This window comes from Rhagoletis pomonella, unplaced genomic scaffold (genome assembly GCF_013731165.1).
Source record: "Rhagoletis pomonella isolate Grant_MI unplaced genomic scaffold, Rhpom_1.0 Rhpom_scaffold_00012, whole genome shotgun sequence".
NCBI lineage: Eukaryota > Metazoa > Arthropoda > Insecta > Diptera > Tephritidae > Rhagoletis > Rhagoletis pomonella.
The window spans coordinates 9,440,232-9,461,012 of record NW_023458566.1 but is presented as its reverse complement, the minus strand read 5'-3'; the positions used below and the strand labels follow the sequence as shown (position 1 = coordinate 9,461,012).

Below are 20,781 nucleotides of genomic sequence, written 5' to 3'. Positions count from 1 at the left end.
CATATCTCACCTATACATACGAATTCGCTGCAGAGCGATGCACAGTGGGTACGTTTCATAAAAAAGTTGGTCATACATAGTAAAAATGGACCTACAATTTTGAGATTAAGTACACAAGCTTTTTTAAATGAATATCAGTAAATAGTACAAAAATTAACCGTCCGCAACGCCCACTTCCCATATAACGGGAATTTTGAAAAACGTTTAAAATGCAATATTTTCAAAACTGATAATTAATTAGAATGGTCTAACTCGATATATAAGGATATATTTGAAGCAGGCACCGTAAAAGTTACAAATTTTATTAAAAAAATCGCGCGTTAACAATTATTTTTTGACTCTAATTTAATTACTACTTGAATAAAAGTTTTTTTCGGATGTTTTTTTTTTATAAATCCAAAATAACAATTATTTTTGATTGTTATGTAAATAATCTGTAACTAACAGTTATTTTTGACTTTTAAATTATACATTGGCGTTCAAAAATGGATGAATGGTGTTTTGCTTTTAATATTTACAATGTTTTTCAAGCTATATTTTTTTTTTGGAATTTTTTTTTATAAAAATATGGTTCATGCTTTAACAAAAAACATATAAATCGTACTTTCAAACTTTACACATAATTTAGAAAAATTCCACAAATTTTTATCTTAATTTCGAGCTTTTGAACTAGAATTTTCAAAACTTTTTGGGTATGTAGTTAACAGCTAAAAAATCGCATTGATTTTTAATAACGTTTTTTTTTCTGACCGTTTTTCGGGTTTCCTCATATAAACTGGCGTTCACTTTTTTATTTTTTTCGCAAACGGTCTTGCGCATACTCTTTCACAAATTTTCTGAGATACGGAGTTTTCGAACCGGCGGCCGAGATAGGTCGATCTACCACTCAGCCGTCGATATAAGAATATTCGTTAGCAAATAAGTTAGTGAGAGCACTTCATGGCAAAGTATAACGCTAAACGGTTAAATAATTTCAAAACTGTTTTTCTTTTGTCTTATCCTAGGTACGATCTGCCGATCGGCATTAAAACAAACGGATTTATTAACACTTAAATTTCTTTTGCATTTTTGGCAGCAATCTCCCACTGTGCGGCAGTTTATAGCTTCATGTATGACTTTGTAGTTGTTATTATTGTGCCAATGTTGATGACGATGATAAATTTTGTTTTATTTACGAAAGTTGTTATTGCATTTAAACGTGTTCATATTCATAGATATACAATACTTATCAGCTTTGGTTACCTTTAGTTAGTGCAAAAATTTATTTATTTATTTTTAGGTAATTTTTTCTGTTACAATTTTTAAGTCACACGTGTTTTTTGCTACTTTTCAACAAACTTTACACGAGTTAGATTTGTATTTTTTATTTTGTACTATGTAGTTCATATTACACTACTTTATAAACAAATTCGTTACAACTAAAAATATGTATGTATAAAGCACCAGGCAGCGATATAGCAAAAAAGCAAACAGAACAGAAAAATTAGCTGCAACAAAATAAAATGCAGCGGGGAAGAATTTCGTGCATTGCTGCAGTGGCTTTGCAGCTTTGTGAATTTTTCGCTGATGTTGCGAATTTTTCAAATCATTTTGTTGTTATTGGTATACATAGCTACATATGTATGTAGGTATGTTTTAGCACTTTAACGGCAAGATAGACGCGAATAAATTCATAGTACATTGCCATGCTGTAAAACTGAAAATAACGCGCAGAAAGAAACACTGAAATAAAAAATTTCGCTGGCACTTCGAAAACATTTGCGAAAATCACTCAAATATAATTTTGGCAAACGCAAAGGACATAAAAACGCACACCGAATATATATATATATATATATATATATATGTATGTATATAAAATACTATATGTGTGTGTAGGTACATACATATGTATGTACGAAGGAAAACGCTTTCGTATTCTTTTAAATTCTTTTGCGAATCCATCATGGCACCACCCAGTCCGGTTCGCATTCTCGTACCAGTTTTTACTTCTTTTTAATTTGTTTTTGTTTTTTTTTTGTTTTTGCTCTGCTTTCTGGTTTAGTACCTACAGGCCATATAAAATTTAATGCCTTCACTCACTTCTTTTGTTTTTTGTTTTTGTTTGTATTTTTTTGTTCGTCACTCGCATTTTATTTTAAACTTTAATTTTTGCAACTTTTGTGGCTAGATTTTTTTAATTTTATGTGTTTTTTTTGTTTTCACTCGCTTCTTGTTGTTGCTGTTGCTGTGCACTTTACTGGTGGCCAAAATACAAAATACTTCAACAAGAACAAGTCGTCGTCGTTGGACGGCAAACTGCTGCTGGCAACGCATCAGCAGCAGCCGTAATACTCGTACCAACAAGTTCTTTATTTCTTTCTTGAATACTCGTCATTTACGTTGTTGTTGTTGTTGTGGTTGTATGCTTTTCGTTTTTTTCACTTGTGTTTTTTTATTTAACTTTTTTCTTGATTTTTATAATTTTTTTAATTCCACTTTTATGTGCTGCGGCTGGTTCTGGCCCGCGGCGCGACAACTTACTTACTTACTCACTTACTCGCTCACTCACTACAACAACAACAAAAAAAAACAAAAAAAACTTACTTGAGAATATATTAACTGCTAGCTAGTAGCTGTTGGCAATTGTTTGCAGACATCCGCTTATCGCCCGACGATCGAACAAACGCGAATAAGCCAAATTGTAGACTGATTTGAAGCGCCACATCGTAAATGGCACAAACGCTCTGCGGCGGAGGAGATCGCACCTCGCCAACTCATTGCGCACACAGCTCGTCAGCGTACTCAGCTACGAGCAACCAACCAGTTTGTTTGGCTGACTAGCAGGCTGAGCTGGCTGGCAGGCATCAAGCAGTCAACAAGTGGGAGCTCGAATGTACGAGTATATGTATGAATTTATGTAGGTACCTACCTATGTGTGTAGAGATCAGGGCCAAGCGTCTACCAATTGGTTCTTTTATATCTCACACTTACATGGGTAAAACGAGTAAGACCCTGTAGGAAAAATACCTTACGCGAACAGTAATGAAAAAAGTAGCGGAAATTTTTAAATTTGGCTAATCGTTAAGGTATTGGATTGATAGCGAAGTAGCAAGCAAAGCCTTAAACTCAGAGGGGAAGAGAATGATTCATATATTTCCCAATTGGACTGATTAGACTAAAGCACAGGAATGATTTGGCTAGGGTGGGAGCACCCTCGATCGCAGGACCAGAATATGTGCAGCTGCTAAGCCTTTCTTCTTCGATGTGAACCTGAAACGGTCTACCGATTTCGGTTTACATATCCAACACTTACGAATGTCTTCGTGGACAGTAGTACTAAAAGTCCTAAACTTATTTAAAATGAAATCACCCTGGTGATGTAAGCGGTGATAGCATCAAAGGGCTGATACTCTCGTAAAATGTTTGGGACAAAGGCCATAAATAGCCCACAACTTTTCTGTTTTGTTGGGATACTCAATAAGATATTGCGAGCTAACTCAGTGGCTCAAGTTCATTTTAATGAGTCAGCTATGGAGTTGACACAGTTACCTACATGTAACACGATTCCAATGATAACGAAGTATAGAGAACTTTTTCCAGAAGGATCAAATAAGAACAGTCTGGGGAACGTTATGCTAGAGAACAAAAGGAAAACAAATGTTTTGAGAACTTAGCGTTAAGAATGAGAGGTACGTCTGCGTGTTGGGGTGAAAAATAATTTCAGTGAGAACCATGATTGTTATTTTTAAGCCAAAGGAAATCTGCATCATTTCAACTTCCAGATCGTTTATGATTCGGTTAAACTGCCCATTTATGGAACACTTTTTAATTCTCTGTGGCAGAAAAGTTCGTGTCTTAAGTCTTTTGTTTATTTAATTTGCATAACTATCTTTCACTTCTTTTTTGTTCTTAATATTCAAACGTTTCAAACTAATGCAACGCTATGAGAAAAATTCGGTTCGCGCTTCCACCCTTCGCGAATGGTTCAGAGAATATTTGTTTCCGTTTCATTCTCTGTCAGAAAGTTCTTGAGACTTTAGTTCTCAAATTGTACTTTGAGACAAGGTTTCTTAGACTTTTATTCCCGTTTTGTTCTTCGCCAGAATGTTCCGGAGACTTTTTAACCCATTTTGTTCTCTTAGTATTGTTCGCATTTTGTTCTTTTTGTGAACGTGCCACAGGGTTTTGTTCTTATATAATTCTCGTTGATAACTTTCGCCACAGTTTTGTTCTCACTTTCCTTCTTGTAAAACACTCTGGAAACTTTTGTTCTCATTTTGGTTTGGGGTCTTAAACATTCTTGGGAACAAAACTACGAGAAAGAAATTTAGTTTCGTTCATAACTTACGTTGTAGGTACCTGTTTTAAGCATATTCTTGCTGTTTAATGTCGCAAGTAACGGTGAAAGCATATTAATTTTTTTTCAAAGTTGATTACAACTGTTTTTAGAGAGGTAAAAAGGCAAAAAAATAAAAAATTTACTTTTGTAGACTTGATTTAATAACCTCAAAACCGACCTTAAAAAGTAGAATTTTTATTTTTTTGTGTTTTTGATTTGCGCAACGACCTAAACAAAAATTTAAATGCTCTTTTCGGTTCTTGCGATCATGTAAATGGGTTTCTTGATGCAAGGGGAGCAAAAATATGTCTTCAACAATTTTTAAATCAAAAAAAGAAAAAATGAGACTTTAACTTTTTGAAGGTAATTTTAATTTTAAAGTCAAGGTAATTGTCTCCATATCAAAAGCTTTAAAATACTGTTATGGTTGTCGAGATATTTGTTTTGGCCTCTTCTTTTCCAAAATAATACATAATTAGAGCAGCGTAGACCTGCTGAGCGCTGTAATTATTATTAGGAATTAACTTAGCTCGGTATAGAGCTACTCAGTACTACTCAACGTCTTCTTAGCCGGGAGGATATGAGGCCTCTTACTAGCTATCGGCCAGGACATTATTGGGCAAGTAGCTACCTCGGGTTGGATCTTTCTGTATAGATGGACTGCTGGTTCTGTAATCTGTTGAAGGAGACCACAGAGTATATATCATGCGATTGGCCACGTAGAAAAAATCTTAGTTAGACTCGCAAAAGTTGGAGAGAGAATATCGTCTTCCAGCAGAATCTGGAGCACCTCATAAGGGCGGAGATATTTAATGGATTATATTTCGATTACTACTTTAAAAACTTCGTGGCTTTGATGCGACCCTCTCATATTGAAATTCAGGAGGGGAGGATAAATACCAACACACTTAGTACCCACTCACGCTGAAGTCTAAGGCACCACACTTGTGGAGCTATCACTTTTATCTAAACACAGCTTTAGAACGCAGTAGAGGTTTTTACATTCCAACGATTTTATATATAATTTCCCTATAAGATTTATATATAATTTTCCCATAAGAAATACAGTCACGCAACAATAACACTGGAAAAATCTTGAATATCAAAAACTTTTCGAAAATATGTAAACAGGTTTCTGAAATTTCGAAAACTTTCAAAAAATATGTGTCTCAATTGACCAACTGTGAACTAAGAATTTTCCAGTCTGCCCTAAAAATTGATATTGAAATTATTTGAACCACTTTTACTTTACATGCTTTGGAATATTTTTAAGCGCTTCGGTCTTGTAAAACCTTCGTTACGAAAGCTTTTCTCAAAATACTTCGAGATTGTTCCCAAAGTTCCATGAATGTAAGGAGATTGCTACAGGGTCTTATTTTTATGTGAAAAGAAGTGACTAAATTGGAAATCTTTATACGTATCCGAGAAACATGTTAGTCCTACTCTCGCTCACAAACGATCTCTCGGATTCCTCATAAACATACATACACACATATGCATTGAGTTTGAATGTGTCTGTGAGTATCCACCAACGCCGGCATAAATTATTTCATTTTACCTGTTATCGGTTAGTACCTATTTACGTACTCAAGTACCTACATACATACATACATACAGACATGTTCACACGCACTTGTAGGTGTTTATGACATTGCACCTACAATATATGTATGCATACATACTTATGTGCATACATACATACATATGCACATAGTATATGCTGCGGTCCCTATTCATTCATAAAAAATACAATAAAATAAGGGAAGAAGAGCAACACATTTCGCTCGACTATTGAATTTAGCCGGCTTTGTTTTTCTTTATTGGTCTCTCTTTCACGCTGAATTTGAATTTTATTCTTGCAAAATGGAATGGTGTTGCAGACATGTTCGCATTTTTATACATACTCACCTGTTGATTTTGTTTAGCGTGATATGTATTGTATGTATGTACATATGTATGTTTAGTAACATGTTGTTGATGATATGGTTTCGAGTGAGCAGTTTTGAAAGCACTGCATGGATATGAATATCTATAATATTTAAAATTAAGCGGGGAATTCGAGCTATTTATTAGTAGTAGTGTCAAATAAAACTACAATTTATTTTTTGGTCCTTTATGAATATTTCAATGTCCGTAAAAAATGTAAAATATAAAAGTAAATAAAAAAAAAACACAAAAATGTTGTAGCCCATTAAATTATTATAATAAACTTTCATTAAAAATTCTAATTTTCCCGAACTCGAACCGAAAAATTAAGATAGAGGGCTGAAAATTTGTGAACTTTTTTTTTTGTGGCTGACTACGAAATTTTCTTATGGGACCCATAGAAGGAAGGGCAGAGTTGGTAAGGGCCAGTTTTTCGGCGCACGGCCGTGGTTTGAACTCAGTTTAAACACCCGTTCTGGTTGGAATTATATTTTAAATAAGTATATGTTTTACGAAAATATCTCGCATAATTACACATTTCTATTGGTTTTTGTGTCTAAATCCCGTTAAACTAATCACATGTTTCTTGGCAGCTACCAACAGCATTGCTTAAGTAGCTAAAAGGAATTTTACCCGAGTTGAGCGGTCTTTTGTCGCTCGTTTAAAAAAAAAAATGCAGCTACCCACCATGCAAAACATGAGAAATAGGCAACAGTCGTCAATGGCAACAAATTGGCGACTCACCGGTTTATTGCTGTGGTGACAAATCGGCAACAACATTTCTTTCATGTCAACTTTGGAATAAATAAGTTTAAAAAATTACTAAACTTATAAATTTCGCGTTGATAGTATTATCCAAAATCGTCTAACTTTTACCAGGGACAGAATTGAAAAAATAGGAAGCCCCATAGGGAAAGAAAGAATTATTTCTGTTTCTAAATAAGTTCCAATTTTCTATACAAAAAATGATTGAAGTATTAAAAAGAATACAATTATTCCAAATATCGCCTGAAGCGATAAGAAAATGACTCATTCAGGTAATAAGAAAACGACTCGCCCAGGCGAGTTGCCTTCGGCGGACGTTTTAGAGCGACTGGTAATAGGAAATCGACACGATGGCAATATTACCGGCAATAAATTTGTTACCGAGGGCGAAACGTTTTCTTATTGCCGGCAACAAAAATTGTTTGGTGGGTATAGTCTAGTAAATATGTCGAAATTAAATATGCGTACTCAACGAAAAATATACATACATACATAACGATCAACAGAAATAACAAGTCAACGATCAAAATATACATACTAACATACATATACCACTCAAACTGTGGTCAACAGTGCCTTTCAAACTGTAGCTGTGAGCATCCGTTCGGTATTTCCGGTGGAAGTTCGAAATGTCTAGGCAGTGTTTCTCATATCCGAATTTACGGATTATACAATGTACCTAAATTTTTTGTTTCTCCACGTGGGGTTCAATGAATTGTTCTACATTTTGTTGATTTTTTTTATCTTCAAGTGGCTATATTAAATTAAAAGTTTCGCGATTTGACACGGGGCACATTTCGAGACTTATTGCGGTTTATGTTTCACGGTTTAGCCAGGAAGATGGTCCTGTAAAATATTTTGAAATCGAAGTATTTTTCTAATAAATAAAGTTACGAGCATGTCGAACCGAAAAATAAGCGCTTTTTCCTTTCAAAGATTCGAATCAGTCAAATAAAAGCACGAAAACACAATTAGTTTGATTCTATTTTTCGATTTTATGGAAACTGCAATATCTGATTAGACATACGAGATGGTATGTATATCGTCAAGCTCTGATAGAACGCTGTCTAATAATAAGGTGCGGTAGGGAATGCTGGATGATCGACAAGTAAGTACATTGGCATAATGAGATATGAAAAATTCATCTAAACTAAACTAAGTACACAAACCTACCTAAATGATACAAACCTACAGCTGAGCAATTTTAGGCCAACGCGAGGCGGCAGTGAATGAAAGGTGATCGATTTTTGTTCCGTTTGTTTTTAGTGGGTCAACCAACGCTTGCTGTGATCACTTTGTGTGTGGTACTTCCAAAAATGATGTGTTTGTTGTAAGTGAGCCAAGGCGAGAAAGTGAGCCTCATGCATAAAAAGTGAGCTTAAGCTCTGACTCGATTTTCAGTACAAATTCTTTGGCTAGACCTCACTTTATCAGTGCTAAAAATGAGTCTGAGCTTAAGGATACTTTTTATGCATGTGGACGAAAGTGATGTTGTCGAGAGCCTACTGAGCTAATTGGATGCGCACGCATGATATATGTATGTACATAATATACCACCCCAGCAGGGAAACCGCCGCCAACTAGTGAATGAAATTTCTAGCTCCGTACTAGATCTTTATCGCCAAAAAACGATATGATAGAGCGCGTAAATAAAAAGTGCAATATTTGAATGAAATTTTGCAGAATTTTCTTCAATTTTGCACAAGGTCTGGAACTTTACTTTTTGGGGTTTTTGTTGTAGAATTAACCATATTTTTTTAAAAAATTTGCGAAAGTAAAATATTTAAAAAATAGTTGCCCGTATTGTAAAAAATTCGCTGTACCTAAACTTTATTGACTGACTGTACATCACACGGGACTAATGAGTCATCTGCGCATCGAAACTGGTTGAATATTTCAAATGATTGAGATTCAGCGAGGGACAGCAGGCAGCCTAAATTATTAGCTGGCATTGAGGGTACGGAGCATTCCACTTGGGGTGCCAATACAGAACTTCAAAAAACGGCTAAATAATAAAATTCATATTTATTTAGTTCTATAAGATTAGCTGATGTTTTAAATTTTCCGAATTTGAGCCAAATCTTAAGTTTTAAAAGGCTTGCCTACAACTAATGATAATCATTTTTAAAAAATTTTGTAGAAAAAGTTTACTTAGATTAAAATAAAAGAAAATTACAACAAAAAAAAAACCAACCAAGCGCCGTCTACTTGATCACAGATACGATGCTGACAACTTCTCCACGTATTCGATATACTCCTGTTTGGCGACATTCTGCGACTTGCCTTTCTGCTTATTCCACCATTCCCATTTGGCCTTGCCCTTTAAGTCCAGCATACCTGGCTTGGATGTGTTGTTGTCGCCGACGGTGGCCTGTTTAAAGAGCGCATACAACTGCAGCAACTCCTCATCGGTGGGGCGTTTGGTAAAGGTTTTTACCTTCTCAGCAGCGGCATTGAATTTCTGAAAAAAAAAGGAAACAGGAGGAAACAGAAAATCAATAAGATAGCAAGCACTTAAGATTTTATAGCATCATAATTTAATAACTACCTCATCGAGTGACATGTTTTGCTGTGAGTGTGATGTCAGGGTTCGCGTTATTTAGCTGAAAGTAGAGTGGAGAAGAATAAATTATTAAATTTTATTTTTTATGAAAAGTAAAAGGTTGCAAATCAAATTTTTTTTTATGTGGTCATAATGAAATAAGTTCGCTGCCTGATCGCTAAAGCGTTGTAAATAAAATATCCACTAACTTGCATTAACGTTGAAGTCAGTGTGTAACCTTGTATGTGTCTGCGCTTGACCTATATATGGAGGCACATGAACTTCAATATTTTGAGTTCATTCTCAAGGTCAGGCCATGATAAAATGCACAGAAGAGGAAATGCATTTAAGTTCGAAAGAAGATGAAATTGAAATGCCTCCTTTGACCTTCAACGTGTTAACATATGTATACATATATGTATATCTCCTTCATACAATGAATATTACAGTTTTGTTTTTTTTTTATAAGTACCAGGAGACAGAAAATAATCGCTTTGTTATTATGGAGAAGCTTGGCCAAAAGCTTGCAATGCTAAATGCAAAATTTGTAGACATAAAAGACAAGTGGATTTTTTTAAGAACACTAATGATTTTATTGTTTGAATATCTAGTATTTAAGTATATAGTATAAAATGTTAAATACTTTGGCATCTCCTCTTTTGCTTGTATTTTCCTCAGCGCTCTATTGACCACATTTTAGCCCAAATTTTATGCATGTTTGGAATTATAAAACAAAATTTTCATAGGCCTACATTTTGAGTTTAACTGTAATTGCATTAAACATACATATCTACATAAATACCGTTGTTACCGTGAACTTAGCTGACTAACTACACTGACTTCTGCACTTCTATAAAACTTTCTCTAAGTCCGTAATTTAATTTGATTACTTGTATGCGTTGTTCATGTTAAGCCGGTGTAAGTGGCTTGTCTACCATGCTTGCAGCGATGTTGGCGTACAGTGAGTTGAGCGTGAGCAATAATTGAATACATTTAACCTACATAAAAAAGTTTGTATGAAATTGCAAAAAATGTGGACGATTTTTCTTCTTTGAATCGCATATACACATGGCACAGTTCTTAGAGCTTCATCTGCCTATGTGCCATTACAACCTTTTATCGGCCTGGGCAGAGGCCAAAAAACTTCTCCTTCGCGAATTTGCGTTACCAATTTTGAATATTCATTACTCATTTAAAAAGCACACACAAATATTAATATCACATCTAAACTTAATTATTTATTAAAAAAAAAATATTGGACTTCAGCTTGTCATGATCTACGCGAAGACATCGGAAACATGGAGGACTTTCCATTGCAGGAAATGAATTCTATTATGTTAATCTATAGGTCACTTGGCCCCATACGACCACACATGAAGATCAATACTCTAATTAGACTCATAGTAGAATCATAGCGTCGGACATAAGCATCGGAGATGCTCCGGTGTTTCGTTGGCTCCTGGCCAACGTCTATTTCCTACATTCGTCGCTAGCAGTGATGCCTACTTTGAATGCGCGTGCCGCATGTAGACAGTGCCTTCCCAGTGTAAACTAGTTACGGTTCTATAGTCTATCCGTAAAAGCGACAAAGTTATATGGTCGGGCGTAATGCCCTTACGCCACCTTCTGTAGCTCGTTTTTGTAACTCTTCTCTACCGATTATTTTTCTAATGATTTTTCCAGTTTTCTAGGTTACTCGCACTTTGCCAATTTCTAGTTAATGCAACAAATACTTTAATGGATGCCTATGAACCCTCTCATACATTTTATTGTTTTTACGTTAGACAAGTTCTGACCCACTGTGCAGCGTTGGTAATTGAATTGAAGCTGAAGGTGTGCTAATGTTGAATTGTAATTTCGTTGCTGTTTTGATTTTTATGACTCCCTATCTACCTACATACATACATACATACATATTCAGTTACGAATCTCGCATCATTTATTGTTATGAATGGGCCTCAATTGAATTTTGTATCGTTTTTTATTAACTGTACCTACTTTTGAATCATTGTACTTTTTTTGCATGTACATATATATGTACCTATGTCTTTTTACGCGTACATTTTGTTCATAACATACATTTTGAGTACATAAAGCAAGCAATCCAAATTTGTAGCTTAATTTGGAAGACCGGTTTACTGTTTGGTGTAATAAGCAAATGATAATAATAAGTCAGTGATGACAAAGATGCGAATAAATACTGCAAAACGTAAACGACGCTGGTGATATCAATTTTAAAATCTCTATTGCTTATAATAAACTTTAATAACAGGTAGCGGACTTGCGTGGTTTAATTACCTATGAAATAACAGTATTTATATTACCTATTAAGCTGGAAAAAAATACACAAAAGATTTAGAGCCAGCTTAAAATTAAATCACGCATTAATTTTTTTTTGTTACAAATGAATGATAAAGACTAACAAAAAAAAAATTTAATAACATAATCCAAAATGAAATGAAATAAAAAATCGTATTATACTTTAATCCAATGAGTAAAAATAAAACTAAAAAAACAATCTAAAATGAAAGCAATTTAATTCAAAACAAATTTAATTTACTAAATATTTGCTCCAATAAGTTTTCATTCCTTTTCTTCTCATTGATTAGTCCTTTTGAAAACTATCTTTTCGATGAGCTTGATGAGTTTTTGATGACATTTTTTGTTACAAAAGGAACTTGCACCCTCTGAAATAGCTTGAGATGACCAATAAGAGAAAAAGGTATACTACTTTGAAAATAAATGGAATGGGACCTAAGAATGCTCACAAAAGGTTAGCAAAGAGAAGGCGCTTATTTAGTGAGAGAACTTTTACAAGTAAATAGAGTATATCTGTCGAAGGAAATGGTGTAACTCTACTTTTGCTAATGTGGCTTAGACCTCTTCTCATTGAAGATTCTGGCTGGTCCATTGCTTTTGTATACGTCTCTTACATGACTTGACCTATGGTCTTCTGATCTTTTATACTACTTTAGCGTTTTGGTTCTCTACACTGGCGCTCCAACTTCAAGTCTACTCAATGTCCGCTTGCATCTTCGCTAAGTCCAATCCTTCTATAAAGTGCTTATATGTGTAGCGGTTTGGCGGTTTTTGATGTGCTCTGGTGATATCATTGACCCTACCGCAGATAATGAAGTTGGCTTTATAATATCAGCTCAGGACTTGGCTTCACTTGGCATTTCCAATTGGCGTCAGATGGCACAGAAGAGATACGACTGGGCGTGCTTTTTTGAACTTGGCCAAAATCGCTTCGGGCGGTTACAGCGCCAAATAAGAAGAATGGGGAAATTATAACTCAGACGTAAGCTGTTAAAACGTCGATAAAAGAAATTGTTTTCGTCCCCTCTACCAGCATCCTTGGTCGGAAACCTTGCAGTTTGGACAACAGTTTGATTTTGTTGTGTGGTGTAAATCCACAAACAATTTTCTTAAAGGCAATTAAAGTCCATTTTTATTTGTCATCAAATGATTCGCGCTAAAGTAGTTTTTTCTAGTCTTTATTAGCGTCAAAAGCGTTAAAATTTTATAAGGATGTATGTAATTGTTTTTGTTTTTTCAAGTAATCTTGACAAACTGGATTTCATTTTAAATTTTATCGAAAACCTTTTTACATAGTTTAATTATAAATGTACAATAAAGATAATAAAAACGTTTATATGCATTTAAAATTTATGCACAAAAACTAGCATCGACACAGAATTCGCAGTACACAGTTCACTTGGAAATAGAAAAAAACAAAATAAGAAGTTACGAGCACGTAATGTCAAACTCATTACACATACATACATAGGAACCAACATATTGTCGTTTAAAGTACAAAACCGCATATGTGAGGTTGCATAAATTATTTTCTAGATGGTTCTCTTTTTTATAAAGTAATCGCATTTCTGGCTAGTATATTTCAGGACGAATGGATAAGGATTGAGCCAAAGCTTGTGTGAGCAAATCCAATTTTGGACAAAAAATGTCAGTTACGCAGAACGACGATACCCGATTTTGTACTTTAAACAAGGATATATATTTACACAGGCGTACATACATACATATGTACAAATACACATAGTATTGCACATTTGTATTTAAGGGTCGAAAGTTCATGCGGGCAAAGTAAACCAAAGCTAAATGCACTTTAAATAAATACTTATCAAACACCGCAGTGCTAAAATGTACAAAAACACATTGTAAATATATGAAACTTATATACATAAATACGTACATATTTGTGTACCGAGCAGCAGTGCTTAACTTGTAGCTAAATGTATTTACGTACTTTAATGAGCCAACAAAAAAAAAATAAAAAAACTCATAAAAAAAATTTAATGTAACAGTAACATGAATTAACCCATTGTCATTCTATGCACATGTGTAGAGTTCACTATTATTTGTCACACAATTTAATCTTTATTTAAATTAAACTCTTTCTATTAAAATCATTAGATTGCACATGCAACAAAGCACACACACACACTCACACAAAAGCACTCAAATATATATATTTTTTTTGCCGCGCTACAGTTCACAAAGTGGTCAACGTATGATGTGCCTTACAATGCAAGTAAGTAAGTAAGTATGTACTTAGATATGTATGTACTAGTTTATAGTACCACTTTGTGTGGATCAATTGCAAACACCGCTTGCTTTTATATCAAAACCTGTAACGTATGTCGCTATTATTTTTTTATTATAAACTTACACGATCAACGTTGTTCCACCGGAATAGCAAATTGCGGTCTGAATTCAAATCGCAAGTCAGCGTTGAATTTAACAAAGTTCATTGTGTCGATCAGCTGGCCAAAAAAGCTCCAATGCTTGGCGCACAAGGGGAAAGCTCATTTCGCACAACAACTTATTCGATTGCGCCAATTGTGGCACCCTAGTATTGGAGCGCGTATGTGAATTTGTACTTACATATGTAGCAATTAAACACCGTTGATGTGAGCTTTCGATACGCTTGCCGACGTGTACACTTTGAGGATTACGGATTACGTGTACGTGTGTTCCGCCGGCACGTATAAAGTGGTAATAAATGTTGCACTTGGACAAGTGTCCATATGTATGTATGTATGTATGTATGTATGTAGACATGCATGCCCATGTGTTGTCCATAGGCCTATATGTACATATGTATGTATGATTGTATGCTGATATTTTCGTTTAATCTCCTAATCTTATGCACTTGCTGGAGTTTATTGTTTTGCGATTATCACTACTGCATACACTGAAATATTAAAAGAGTTCAAAAAATTCAAAAAAAAAAACACACAGGTAGTTGAGTGCAATCGTTATAAAAATACATACTTATGTACGCATGTGTATATTTTGAAATTGATGAGGCAATTGATAATCAACATTATTTTTAAGCAATATTTATATGTAAATAGAAGGATTGCAAATTGAAAGCTTGTGCGCAAAATTGTTCATATATATTTCATATATATTTATGTACCTATAGTCTTATCTAGGGTATATATTCTCTCCTCATGAAAGTACATAAAGTTTGGACTATGCCATTATAAATACGTTGAAAGCAATATCAATAAAATGTTCTCTACGTGTGCCTTTTCAGGTAATTTTCAGGTATCCAAAGATAAAAAACGAAAATTTCATTCGATGATACTCAAAGTATACTCGATTCTACTTGTACTCAAAAGTACTCGAATGAAAAATTTGAGTTCAATGACCGTTAACAATATAACGGTCCATAAGGTGGAGAAAGGCGATTATTTTGGGAAATTGTAGTTCCTGCATTGGAAAACTGTCGACGACGTAACAACACAAAGTGAACTTAGACCAAGCTGAAAGATGCCCTTTCATATCCTCCAATTTTGAAATAGTGTTACTGGGAAGTGCTTAAACAGGAGACGTTAACTAATGGGAAATCTAATCGTTTTCTTGTTTTTGATTCATAGACTGGCTTCACATCCTCCTCTAATTCGCTAATACTTTTTTTCTCTTCACTTTTATGCACTCTTTTAGTTATAACTCCAGCAAAATACAGTCGTCCACGTCGTAAGTCGTTTTTCATAATACATATATAACGCAGACTTATTTTCAGTTGATATTCACAAATTTAGTAAACAAGTAAATACTTGCAATTTGTATTCGATATCTACCCATCAAATACTTGCACACACGTATACAATACAAAAAATACTCAGTACTTGGTACCCACCCTATAAACATTTTGGCGAACGTTCGAAAATGACCTTCGATATCCAATAAGCATATCGAACTGAGCACGAACTCATAACCAACCTTAGTTTTCCAAGGTTCATAGTGTATTGGAAATACCTTCTAGATGGGTTCAAAAAAAGAATGAAAACCATAGTAACAAGAGAGGAAGTGAAATCCAGCTCATTTTCGAAGGGAAATATAAGACAATCACTCTCTCTCATTAAAATTTCAATTCGATAATGGGCAGGATTACGAATTCATAACGAAACGGAACCTTCGTTATCCAATGTATTTTCCCTTCGTTATGAATTCGTAATCCTGCCCATTATCGAATTGAAATTTTAATGATATATTTATGAACATATTTTTCGATACTGTTATTGGTATATTTATGAACATATTTATCGATAATTTATCGATATTTTTATCGAATTTGTTATCGATATTTTCATCGATTTTCTTATCGATATGTTATTGATTTTGTTATCGATATTTGTTTGATTTTGTTATCGATATAATAATCGATTTTGTTATCGATATTTTATTGATTTTGTTATCGATATTTTTACCGACTTTGGTATCGAAATTTTTCCGATTTTGTTTTCGATATTTTTACCGACTTTGGTATCGAAATTTTTCCGATTTTGTTTTCAATATTTTTACCGATTTTGCTATTGATATTTTTGTCGATTATGTCATCGAATGGTTGAAAACTATGCAGTGCTGCCAAGTTTTTCCATTTTAATACACTAGTCGAGTGGAAATTTTAGGCAATGGCATGAAATTTTCGATACGATTTGACTCTCGAAAAACGACTTACATTCGACACGACTCTCGGATTTAGCATCTGGTTGTACAAGTAAATTTATGATAAAAATGTAACCAGGATAATGAAAATAAAAAAATGCAAAGAAAAATTAAAAAAAAAATCACTCATACGGTTATTCTAGCGCCGCGGCGAGAATTTTTTCCGGATATTTGTCATTGTGCGGCATAGCGTTGAGAATTGACAGTTACTGCCGCGACGACGAATGGTTCTCGAAGAATTACGGCCAAGAACATAAAATGTGAAAGCGCTTATGTGGTGAAAGCGTTTACATTTTTGTATCGTTATTGGTACGGTTCAAAATAGAGAAAAAGGATACAAACATGCGTGAAACGATTCCTATAACTCAGAAACTTTCCATTACACTGAGGGAGCGGTAATGTTTGGTGCAATGCCAAGACGGTCGGTCCAGCACACTCGTCAACCACATTAGTTTTTCAAACTTTCTATTAAACACCTTGAAGGCTTGACTGAAGCATAGATGGTCAATATTGCTTGATTCAATCCATTGACTGCAGATATTGATCAAGCTGATTGACCATATAGGGTCGCCTTAACATTGCCGCCACTGAATAAGATTCTCACAATTTTATGCTCTACATTTACAAACACCATTTTGTAGCCATCTTTGTGGTTAAGTTAGCGATTTCAGAAACTAAGCCTAATTTTATTTGGCCTAATTCGTCCCGGCGGCCCAATAAGTTCTTAATTTCTTAAATAAATAGCTATTAATAGTTTACGTAGCAGTTAGTAGGCGTCAAAATCGTATCCATGAGTGTTCTATAGCCATAAAATACGAAGTGTATATTTTTGCCTACATTTAGGCGGAATCATTTAGAAGCATTAAGCTAAAATATTATGCTTGTACGAGGGTAGCTCCAAATATTTTGCAAAACGAACAATGAAAGAACCATCTTTTGTTATCGCAGTATACCCTTTTGTGTGTGTTCAAACCATTCAATTTTAGTTTTGACCGATCAACGGTTTCTTTCGACGTTGACAAACCTTGACCACATGATTATTCCGAAATAGAAATAAGTCATTGGTTTAGCTACCACTTTCCGAGTCTCGCTAATCAAATTTAACATACATATTAGTGACCAGTCGCGCAGTATTAACAAAGAATTGGCTATCATGCTAAAATTCGGAAAATTGCCAATTTTCAACACTAACTTGACTGTACATAGGGTTGCCAGATTTGATTTTTCACCCTGAGATTCGGGGGTCTCCGATCGAATCTCCGTGCTTAGGGTTTGCCACAAAATTATCAGGTTTTATGCAAATGTTTTTTTTTTTTTTGAATGCATCAATTTCATTTTGACTCCAAAGAAACTTACATATGCATAAATATAGTATATACGTCCATGTTTTCCACAAATTAATTTTTCCGTAATGTGTGTTTATTTAGCTACTTTTGTGCCTTTAGCCCAGGAAAGACGACGACAGTTTTCACATAGGCTGTGACCTTCTGGGGTTGAGTTAAAGTTGTGTTAAGAAATGTGAATAAAAACCAAAAAAAGTGAAAATTAGTAATTCTATTTTTCAATGTCGGGGTCTGGCCATATGAAAAGGTAGTTACCTAAAGTCTGCGTTCAGACACGGAAGCTCGAGTTGCTTTTTATCGGCGATTTCTGGCTGTTGCCCATGATCTATAATTACCAAAACTTTGCAGCTGTGGTTTACCATTTGGCAAATTTTTTGCAAATTTCTGATGAACGTAGATAATTTTGGTTAATCTTAAAAAAAATAATATCTAGGGGTTTCGCTTTCTTAAAGAAATTTACCTTGCTGATATGCAATGATTGAAAATATCGATAAGAGCAAGTAGTACTTGGCTTCGCGTAATCTTGCAGGTGATTTGCGGGTGTGAACGTCCATAAATTAAATTTTTTTTTGCAAAGAACTTTATTGCATTTTGATTATAAATATTTATAAAATATGCCTGCAAATATTTGAAGATTTTGAAAGAAATGCATAAGCCAATAAAAATTATATTGATAAGGAGTAAAAAAAAAAAAACATTGGCGCTTCACACATTTTGATAAGTGCATGGCCGAGCTTCTGCTCCTTGAAACTGGAAACAGATGGAGGAATGTGTAAGAAAGAAATGTTGAAACGATACATGGTTCGTAGCAAATACTTTTATTTTTTTTTATTGGCATGACCTTGAATTAAAATTATAACTGACAAAGACACCACTCTATGGTATGGCTAACTGGGAAACCGAGTCCGAACCCGAGTTCAAAAGTGCGATTGAGAATGTTGACATAGTTTGCAATAGTTCAGGTTATGTACGGAGCGGGAAGACTTTTTTGCTCTATCTCATCTACATACATATGTCACCGTTTGCTACTATTAGAGCCATTCCAAAGCCTTCTATGGCTATAGCTTATGAAGGAAAAATCGTTCATCACCATTCGAGAGCAGATTTTGAAGCATAAGCAAATCTTCAATAGTAGCCCAAGCTTAAATTTGTTTTTCGTCCTTATATTTTCATTAGTTTTTTCATTACTAAACACATGATATCTTATTATAACACATACATTAGTTTAAGCAGTAAGCATTGTAATAAATAAATTACGTAAGAATTACACAAAAAAAATTAAAAATCTGACCATCACCATTTATTGGTATTTTGGCGCATACTTCTTGTACACTTCAATGTAGTGCGCCTTCGCCTCATCGCTGGGCATACCAGCCTTTTCCTTCCACGAGTTCCACAACGCTTTCCGTATGGGATCCTCTGGCTCATCGGTATTGCAGTCGCCAACAGTGGCTTGCTTGTAGTAGCCGTAGAACTCCAAGAACTCTTCCTGAGTGGGCTTCTGGGTGAAGCTACGGGCTTTCTCAACAATTTCCTCAAACTAGAAAGGACGAAGAGGAAGAAGTGGACAATTGTAGTACAACATTTAGCGTTACTTTAATTAATTATATAACTTAAACTTACGGTGAGCATATTTTCAGCAGCTGTGTTGTTTAGTTTAACCAAAAGGGAATAATACTGTTAGGCATGATTCGCATCGCGTTTTTATATAAAAATATGTATTACAAATAAGAAATGAATGAAAAATTATCGATCGCTTTTGTACACTCACCAATTTTTTTTTTTGACTTAATCAATGCAATGTTTTCTTTTTTTTTTGAACTGATAGCTTTATCTATCGATTGACTTCATGGTTGACTACTGGTGCAAGTTTAGCTGGTACATATTTTTTATGAGTTTTAGTAATAAATATATATTTACGCTTATCATTTCTGCAATCTGGTTGACGAATTATATGGCATTTATTGCAATGAAATAGAAGGGGTGAAAACGTAGGTTGACTCTGGACTTGCAGTGGTTTGAGGAAAAGGAAATTTGCTTTTTACAACATGGATTCCAGCCAAATAGTGCCCTGTCAAGCCTCAAGAGGTAATTTGACCATTTGAGTCAACGCCGTGGTTTTTGGAAGCTCCATTCGAATATCTTCCAATAGGCCGGCTAATCGAAGACGGGCGAGTAGGTGTGCTTCAAATTAAGGAAACCATAGCACGCCTAGTATCGGTGTATGAATAATTTTAAAGATATGCCATTTTTTTTATCAGCGAACTTTGCACACTTTCATTTACAATTTTTGTATGCAATTATTGGAATAGTCATTAATACAAACAAACATTCATACTAGGAATGTTAATTTGTTCGCTTTTTATGATCCCGGGATTCTCGGGATGTCGTTATCACAATCCCGGGATCCCGGGATTTAGATATTCATTACTTTTCAACAACTTATGTAAATCGAAAAAATTGCTTCTATATTGCATGAGAAGCTCTCCTACCATAAAGTAAATCATAAATAAATGGGTGTGAAACCTACTTTTTTATTTAAAGTGACGGTTTTTTTTTCTTTTTGGCGTCAGGATTTATTTTAAAAGACTTTGTAATTTCAAAGATATGATTAATTCCGAAAATTATTTAAAAAATTCAATACAATGTAGAATAAAAATATGGGTACCAAATGAAAGAGAAAATTTCTTTAGAATTTATGTAAATAAAATGTTTTAGATTCACAAGGACGAATAGGTAATTTTTTTTTAGCTAATAAAGGTAGAAGGACGAAACTAGAGGATGTTGTCGAGTTTATATAAGTCCTTAACATATAAGTTTTCAAAAACAAATATAGCGAAATTCCAAGAATGAAATTTTAAAAGGACATTTTCAATACTTACCAGTCCTTATGCACCAAAAAA

At 34.4% G+C, this 20,781-nt stretch overlaps 3 protein-coding genes across 5 annotated transcripts in view; all 3 read right to left on the bottom strand.

Annotated features, from left to right (window-relative positions):
* Positions 1–20,781, bottom strand: part of LOC118747827 — a gene marked incomplete in the record, with an annotated part of 114,643 nt that overhangs the window by 77,926 nt on the left and 15,936 nt on the right.
* On the bottom strand, positions 9,023–14,318 carry LOC118747828 (acyl-CoA-binding protein homolog). 3 transcript variants are annotated; one of them, XM_036482004.1, is made up of 3 exons: positions 14,248–14,318; positions 9,561–9,615; positions 9,023–9,473 (listed from the first exon to the last, which is right to left on the bottom strand). In XM_036482004.1, exons 2-3 carry the CDS (start codon positions 9,573–9,575, stop codon positions 9,225–9,227), a joined length of 264 nt encoding a protein of 87 aa, XP_036337897.1. In that variant the 5' UTR covers positions 9,576–9,615; positions 14,248–14,318; the 3' UTR covers positions 9,023–9,224. The 3 variants fall into 3 exon arrangements, with proteins under 3 accessions (XP_036337897.1, XP_036337899.1, XP_036337898.1); XM_036482006.1 differs by lacking the exon at positions 14,248–14,318 and adding an exon at positions 14,159–14,177; XM_036482005.1 differs by lacking the exon at positions 14,248–14,318 and adding an exon at positions 13,771–13,851.
* LOC118747830 (acyl-CoA-binding protein) lies at positions 19,179–19,510 on the bottom strand. The gene is made up of 2 exons (XM_036482007.1): positions 19,502–19,510; positions 19,179–19,418 (listed from the first exon to the last, which is right to left on the bottom strand). Exons 1-2 carry the CDS (start codon positions 19,508–19,510, stop codon positions 19,179–19,181), a joined length of 249 nt encoding a protein of 82 aa, XP_036337900.1.